Source organism: Nansenia antarctica (assembly GCF_963989245.1).
Source record: "Nansenia antarctica genome assembly, chromosome: 1".
In the NCBI taxonomy this organism is placed as follows: Eukaryota; Metazoa; Chordata; class Actinopteri; order Argentiniformes; family Microstomatidae; genus Nansenia; species Nansenia antarctica.
Window position 1 is genome coordinate 105,109,489 of NC_137674.1, and position 8,815 is coordinate 105,118,303.

General features: G+C 44.6%; 1 protein-coding gene across 1 annotated transcript in view; it reads left to right on the forward strand.

The window, feature by feature from the left end:
• Positions 1 to 2,458, forward strand: part of spata18 (spermatogenesis associated 18) — a gene marked incomplete at both ends in the record, with an annotated part of 7,587 nt that extends 5,129 nt beyond the window's left edge. The window contains 4 exons of the mRNA XM_080539472.1: positions 109 to 284; positions 882 to 1,005; positions 1,198 to 1,263; positions 2,402 to 2,458. Of these exons, the coding sequence (XP_080395598.1) occupies positions 109 to 284; positions 882 to 1,005; positions 1,198 to 1,263; positions 2,402 to 2,458 (423 nt within the window). The remainder of the gene's footprint in view (positions 1 to 108; positions 285 to 881; positions 1,006 to 1,197; positions 1,264 to 2,401) is intronic.
• Positions 2,459 to 8,815: the final 6,357 nt, after the last annotated feature.

Below are 8,815 nucleotides of genomic sequence, written 5' to 3' on the forward strand. Positions count from 1 at the left end.
CTTTCAAATCTGTGGGTGGGGTAATGGACATGTACTGCATTTACTCTTGGTTAGTGATTGATTTCTTTGGGATGTATCTGACTGTACTGTATGTGATGCGTTTCACAGGATGTGATCAGTGCCATGAATGTGAACCCGAGGATCTCCTTCCCTCCGGAGGTGGACTTTGTCCTGATCAGCAGCTTCATCAGAGAGACGTGCAGGGTGGCCTTCTCCATGCAGACACTGGACCCCACTCTGGACCTGGCCTTCACCACCGATGGAGAACTCTACAGCGACATCAAGTCAGTGGACCTAGTGTTAATTGACTATTCCCATACATAGGCCTATAGTCATGCACATGTGTGATACAGGCATGCGCACGCACACACACACACGCATGCACGGACACACACACACACACACACATTCTGTGTTGAGAGATTAGAATGGGGTCCATTAATGCATGAAAGATTGTGGGGAAAAGAAAAGAAAAGAGATGTTCTTATCCCTACCACTGGATGTCACCATCATCTCATGTGTTCGTCCACTCTGTCTCTGCTTCTGCCTCTGCCTCTGTCTCTGTCTCTGCCTCTGTCTCTGTCTCTGTCTCTGCCTCTCTGACTCTGTCTCTGTCTCTGTCTCTCTGACTCTGTCTCTGTCTCTGTCTCTGTCTCTCTGACTCTGTCTCTGTCTCTGTCTCTGTCTCTGCCTCTCTGACTGTCTCTGTCTCTGTCTCTGTCTCTGCCTCTCTGTCTCTGTCTCTGTCTCTGTCTCTGTCTCTGTCTCTCTGACTCTGTCTCTGTCTCTGTCTCTGTCTCTGTATCTCTGTCTCTGTCTCTGTCTCTGTCTCTGCCTCTGTCTCTGTCTCTGTCTCTGTATCTCTGTCTCTCTCTGCGTAGGTATCGTCGTAGCTATGACTCTGAGTTCACGGCGCCTCTGGTGGTGTACCACGTGTGGCCGGCGCTGGTGGAGGACGACGGTGTGATAGTGAAGGGAGAAGCCGTCACCAGGAGAGGAGCTCTGGTACTAACACACTACACTCTGTTTCCTACAAAACTCTTCCCTTCAAAAACAATGATTTGAACCAATCTTTAGCTTCGGCTTCAGAAATTAGCAAAATGACTGTCATGCATGTTCTTTAAAACAAGGTAAATGATGGTTATGATATTGTGGTTAATGGTTCTCTATGGTAAGACTGTGTGTCTCTTGCTACAGTGGCGGAGCAGAAGCAGGAGCTCCAGCCCTGTGCGCTCTCGCCCAGGCAGCCCGACTCGCAAGCTAGTAAGTTACTACGACGACTGACACGTGCCACTCAAACCATAATGGCATTTCGCTAGAAGGAAACAGTTTTTTTGTATTAAGAATCGTATCTCTCTTGCCACCAAACAACATGCATTCATACCCACGGGCCCTTGGGGTAAGTACAGTACCGCTATACTTCTTTGCTTGGTTTAGTAGTAGCCTGATGGAGTCATTGTGATGGCTATGTTCACTCTGTGAAACTGTGAAAGTGTGTGAGTCTAGGGGTGTGGCGCAAAAAAACTAATTTGTAGTGGTTTGATCGACCTTCAAACAATCAGAAAGCCAAACCGAACCACCGACCACCAAACCAGCCCTGTCCCTGTAGTTGTTTACAGTACGCTGATTCGCCCGGCTGTAGTTGATGTTTTCCAAGGATCTGTTTATTTGCCAGACGAATCTCAGTGAAGTGAAACAGAATGTGAACAATACCTAGTTACTACCAGACTATTGTTTTATTGGGAGAGTATTGAACCTCAACTCCAAAGATTTAGGAAATAATAGTATAACCACAGCCCTTTTAGAACAGTTGTGCCACTTCCTATCTTTCCCATTCAAGTCAGTAAAACGTGCAGTTACTTTGCCTAGTGGCAGCAGAGGGCGCCCATCATGTAAGGAGAGAATGCACAGGGGGAATGCAGTCAAAGGATTCAACACCCGCAATTAACCTCCACAATTAATTTAATCAAAGTGCGCCTTACTTGATTTAAAATCTTCATACATTTTCAACTGACATTAGACCGACAAATATAAACATACATGTCACACTAAAGACTTTCATTTTTGATATAGGACCAGACTTCTGATTGCAAAAATGGCTAGCACTAGACTAAATGAGGCCAATGTTTAACTAAACAGAATTGTAAACATGTTGTATTGGCATCATTAACCATATACAGTATATGTACTGTCCTTTGAAAGAAGCTAGATTGCCATTTAATATCTATACACAATTTAATAATAATCCATTGGACCCCATGCATTCTCTCCTTACTGTCATCTGTGCACATGCCGGTACAAAACACATTGTTTTAGCGGGAGTGGGAGTTCTTGTGTATATGTAGGTTTTTTGATATAACAAACAGCATGGTTTCCTTCTACCCCGTCTCTCTGTTTACAGGCCTTTAGTGGAAGCAAAAGCCCCTCTCCTGGACGCCTCACAGCGAGCCGTCTGTGAACATAGATCGATGACTGCACAAGTACAACATCCTCACATCTATTTCATGTACTGTATGCAAACAAAAGTCTGATTTTGAGCTTTAATTGACTGAATCCTATCTTTCTTTGTCAGTTGTGATTACTTGATAGTTAGATATGATTGTTAGCATTAGCATTTAGACATAAGTCCTTCTCATCATAGAGGACACTTCCTAGTTTAGAATGTACTGGAAGGAAATGCTCCATGCTCAAGTTTTAGTGTCTGATTGAACAACCTGATTGAACAACCATTCAAGGTGCTGTATTACTCTAGACTATGGGCTCTATTTTCAGCTAGTGCAACATGGACGCAAGTCCAAAGACAGGCGTATTGTGTCAGCGGTAAAAAGGTGAAATTACCACAGTGCTGGTAGCACAATATGCAGGTCAAGTGCCATCGTTTGCGCTGAAAGATTCTGGCCTTGAAAATAGCAATTATATTTCAGACCTATCCCTAGCGTCACCCCTAGAGCCCAATATGTGTGTGTGTGTGTGATTCTTTTTTAATCCAACTCCAGTATTGTACGCCAAGAAGAGTGTGGAGTTGACAGTAATTTGACTTAATACTTATATAGAAAATGAGACCTGCACAGTAACACTTTTATTATAGTTTAACCTCTCTGACCTGACACCCGTACAGACTCAGGTAACATAAGCCTCTCCCTCCCCTTCTCAGGCCCATATAGCCCTGTACTGTATGATTATGTTGTCATAACAACGCTTTTAATGTTGAACATATGGTGCTAAAGTTCAGTCAGGACTTTTTAACTCCACAAAAACTAGAGTGATTGGTATTGCTGAGAACATGTGTTATGAAGTAATCAGTTGCTGTGTGTTATCATTTTTGGTGCTTTGGTATACGATTTTGTGGTTTGCAAATGGAATTAGATTGATTGATTGAAGTGTCAGAATATGCAAACATTTTATTCAGCTTATGAAATGGTTTACCGACGAAAATATGCCTTTTATGTGTTAAAGAGTGTATTCTGAGAAAGTTACGTACATGCGTACATGAAAGTTACGTGCTAAGTACAAGATCCAAAAGCAAATCAAAATCACCAGGTTGTAATCAATGAAATGTGGAGCTGACTTAATATTTTCTTCACTGTTTTGTCTTTGGCAGCTCACATTATGCTATATACAGTATATGTGGTATAATATAATTTAGCCTTGAACTGTTTGAAAATATTATGTACTGTATGCTAAATGTAGCCTAGTAAAACACATGAAACCACACAGAGGTTAGTTTAAACTTTACTTTGTGTTTGTTACTGAATACAGAGCACATCTATTTTCAAATGTAATGTGCCTTTTATAGATGATTTTATGAATAAAATATTAAAATAGAAAAAAGCTTGCTATTGATTTCTCTCATTGTCTTAATTAAAACCAATGTCATAACTCTTCTTTCCATCATCATCTGTCAGTCAGGTCATACTGAACACATCCAAAACAGCTGATTACAGGGTTACGTATATTGTAATAATGACAAGTGGCCATTTAGAAAAGTGGACAAACAAACTATATCAAGAGCGTTCCCTGTGGCATGACTCCTCTTTAATTTTTATTGGAGGCTGTTTTTATAGTAGTGTGGGTGGATGTTGGGGTGTAGTCAGTGTTTCTGGCAGACTGGTCTTCCTCTGAAATCTGGAAGACCAGTAAACACTAAACACGATAATACGCGTTCCCAATTGCCTGTCCTGGTTGATGCTTAGCTATACTGGCAGGTAAAAGTGGACAGCCTTCCTCGATTAGTGCTTTACACAACAATATTTGCTAATCGTTGTTGCTAATGTTAATGTTGGCTAACTCCCCAGCTAACCCCCACACAATTCAAAGTTCAGAACGATTCACTTCTTAGTAGCCTACTATCAGTTGTTGACGTACTCTTCATAAATGTCTTATATGCATCAACCAGGACACGCAATTGGGAATGTGACTATGGTGTGTAGGCCCCCTATTTAATTAGCAGACTGTGTTGAAACCAGGCTTTCCTAAAGTAGTGTGGAAGGCCTGGGGAAATCTTTAGCAGAAAGTAGCTCTAAAGGGGTGGAAACCTGTTTGAAATGAGTGACGCCTTACACCACGTCAAACTAATCAAATTCCTTGCTTGAATGGAGGTCAAAAAATAGTTTTACCTTCAGATTTTCTTCTATTTTCTTCAATGTTGCAAGCTAGCATAGGCAACAACTCTCTGCAAAATAGTCCTAGACTCCTACCTGGTTGGAAAAGACAACGCAAATAACACCAAGCAATCATTCTACGGACATGTTGGGCGGGTGGGTGCGTGGCACGATTCATTAACATCCAAAGACATTGCGAGCACATTCTGACATTGCTCCATCTAGTTCAATCCAAGCCAGACTGACTAATCTAATGTTCTCCAGACCTCCAGAAGGAGGTCACAACATGATTGGAGGCATGGCTGCACAAGATTCTGGCCAGCAGTGTTGTTCCATGTTCCAAGCAGACAGGACGTTTTTGGAGACGGAACAGAAACAGCAAGGGATCAGTGAGCAAGTTCCTGGGACACAGTGTTTAGGAAGACTGATTTAGGAACAAATACAAATAGAACTCTACTGTTGCCAGTGTTACAGTGTATATCGCCTAATCTCCCTTCTCCCCCAGCCAAAGCGTGGTTTGTACAGAGAGTGCAGAGATGTGTAATTACAGAACGGCTGAGGACTCAAGCCGACAGGAAAATTAGAAAGCACTGCTTGCTGGGTAATGCATGCAGACGTGCCACGAATATGATATGCAGACCTTTTATCATTTTCAGCATGAAAGCCCTGCTCTATTTTGCTCATGCATGGAGTGTTTTGTGTCCTCAAACAACCCTGATTGGAGTTATTGATTTTACTGCAAAAGAACATTGTGGTCCCCAAACTCCCTCCTTCACCACTTTAGCAAACTACCTTTCAAGGACTTTCAATGTCACCGACAGTACTATGCCCATTGCGACGCCCTAAAAGAACTGAGAGATGGGGATAAGTGCCATGGGATCTTTAACGACTCTAACGTCCCATCCGAAGGGTCGCAACCTCTGCAAGGTAATGCCCCATTCACTGCTCTGGGGCACTGGGGTCCCAAGACCAGAGGGAGGAATGCCACCCTCTTCCAGGGTTGCCAGATGGGGCGGGTTTTTATTTTATTTTACAAACATAATTGGCAACAGATATGCAGTTTATGGGGCAGGAGATGGGCACCTGCCCAATAGTAATTAGCGGTTTTCTGACAATATAGGATTTAGGTGGTTTTTAGACTGTGGTTAGGCTGGAAATTGTCAATCCTATCTGGCAACCCTGTCTTCCATCTTCTGTTTTAGACTCCATCCAAGGATCAACCTTGGCAAAACCCTGCTTAGCTTCCCAGAGACCCCAAGCATCTACCATTAGGGTTTGAGAGAGCGACACTTGAATATACACAAGTCTCTCAGGCAGGGCTACTCGTCACAAAAGCATGGTTCCAAATCACCTCTGCTACGCGGCCAGTAGATGGCACTGTTGCTCCACTGTAAAGGGACGCCTCAGCAGGACGCTCAGGATCGGCTCCACGGGACACAGTTTCCTCTGGAGCCAAAAGTAATTTTCGATTTCCGAAAAGAGAGAGAGGAGAAGTTTGGGTTTGTACTTGGACTCTCAAAGTCAATGCTCATCAGCCGCTTGGAGCTAAGTGTGTGTGAGTGTTTAATTAAAAGAATACCTAAACCATGTCCTCCAACTAGAGACACTGAGAGGCAGGGAGAGAGAAACCAGGAGAGGGGAAAGAACAAGAAAAGGAAGAAGAGAGAGAGAGAGAAGGAAAATGTGTGTGTGTGTGTGTGTGTGTGTGTGTGTGTGTGTGTATGTGTGTGTGTTTGTGGTGGAGGTAGAAACTGGAGGACAGGCTCATTGTAATGCATGGACTGAAGTGAGGAATGGTATCAAACATATGTGTGTGTGTGTGTGTGTGTGTGTGTGTGTGTACGTGTGTGTGTGTGTGCGCACATGTGCATGTGTGTGTGTGTGTGTGTGTGTGTGTGCGCGCACTCTGTATACATACTGTATGAATGCACTCATTAAGATACATCCCGTGGTGATGCCAGCCTTGTGATGATCCAGCATTCACAACCACTCATTAACACAACACTAATTGGTGCACCCTCTCCCTAGGTCTTGCCTAGTCCTGCCCCTGATCTCCTCACAGGGCAACCCCGTGGCATTGTTGACTGTGTAAACCCTCTTGAGTGCAAACAGGGCCTTACAACCTCCAGGGCTTGTTGGTTGACTAAACCGCTTGTTAGCTCACTGGCTATTATATCTTGTTTACAGACGAGATTGTGCTCGTTTGTTAATTACTTGTTGTCCTTGTTTGTTGATTAGGTACTTCATGTTCCTGTTTTGTTTGTTGTTGTTGATTAGATGGAGGTTCTTGGAGGTTCACTGGTTGTAATTCCTTGTTGGTTGATTAGAGGTCTTCTCTGAGTGGGTGTAGATGTTGTTGTGAGATAAGATGGAGGGGGAGGGGGGGGGGGGGGGCGGGGGTTGGAGATTGTGAGATGGTGGTTCAGAGGTCCTCGGAGGCAGAACACAGCTGTCCTGGACGTCTAAAGGGAAGTTGTGAATGCACCTAGGTCACCATCCTCCCCTGACTTCTGTGTGTACTGTACTTTTTACAATTATAGGGGAGAGGTGGACCTAGACGTTTTGGAAAGGGTCCCAACTTCAGTACCAGCTAATGGATTTCAACCTGACACATCGCTGTATGTTGTGGTAACAAACTGGTAAAAAAAAAATAGCTCCGATGTGAAGTGCGGGTCCTTACGCAAACACGCCGTGATATATCATGTCTCCCTGGCAGTGGGCCAGTTCTCCCTACACACGGACTGAAATATCCTCATTTAACCCCTCACGACAGTGAGCCGATGAATCCTGAGAGACTTGAGGGGGAATAAGTATAGAAAGACCCCGGCCGCGGGACGTGCAAGAAACGTGCGAGAAACACTCCATTAGGGATGTCATGGAAACTTCTGCCATTTTCCTCTCACCACATTCCCACACAGAGAATGTCCCATATTGACCTGGTGCGGTCCGATCCTGGGTTCAAGCTCCTGGCTCCCAGGCCCGAGTCCGACCGCCACCTCCGCGGAGACGGGCCTGGTGCTTCTCAAGGCCGTGCCCGCTTCCACAACACCAGCGAGAGCTCTCCGTCTCCCAGGCTGTGGAGTGTTTACACAGGTGTGCTGTGGTCAGCCAAAGTCATGCTGTGGTCACGGAGGACTAACCGTAGACCCTGTGTAGGCCCTAGAGAGAGCCATACATGGAGCAATACATGGAGCCCTACATGGAGCAATACATGGAGCCCCCCCTACATGGGGGGAGATGGGGAGAGAGGGAGTCTCCGCTGAGGATTAGAACTGACCACACGCTCCCCAACCAGGGACAGGTCCATCAATGTATGCAGAGCCAACCTACCACTCCTTCTCTCTCTCTCTCTCCCCCTCTCTCGCTCCCTCACTCCCTCCCAACATTTTACGAAATTAATTCTGTATAAAATGCCAGGATGTCTTACTAGATTTGCCTTTCCATATAGTATGAATTCACTGCACCCTATTCAGGAAGTCCTTTCCCATTTTAGACCCACAATAACATTTCCACACTAGTGAATGTGAACCAATAATGTGAAGGTTGCCTTCTGCATACATTTGACTAAACAGAAGGCTCTAATAGTGTTGTTAGTCTGTAGTAGATACTTTTAGTAAACATTATGAGCTTTGTTTAAAGATGTGCTCGACATTAACTAAAGTTCAGTTTTGATTAAAGTGTCTTTGGGTGGTCTATAGCCCACGGTTGATCCAATAAGTCAATAACACGGCCAGCACGGTCATAAACAAAAAATATGGTTTCATGCATAATCATAGTCACTGTGGACAAGTTTCGGCGTCAAGCCTTCTTCAGAACAGGGTATGAGCTTTCTGACACGACCTTGTTTTCGATAGGCTGCTGGGAGCTGAGAGGCTGAGACCCGGGGTGTCAGTACACCGTTGGGAGCATGGAAAAAGAAAGAGTGAGGGACAGGGGAGATTTCATTCTTTATTATTAACATAAATCATTGGAAATGAAGACCATTCATCTACAATCGGTGCTACATTAGAACTCTAACCTCATGGGTGCCACTGCAGCTTACACAAGGGTCAGAGGTGAAGTTTGGGGGGGCGGGGGGGGGGGGGGGGGCACGGGGTGGGTGGGGTTTGGTGTTCTGTGCACCCCATCATTTTCACTTACTATTGTTTTGGTCACCTGGGATCTATCTCTGTGGTCACTGGTCATACAGGTCACGTGTGATCTACGGTCATACT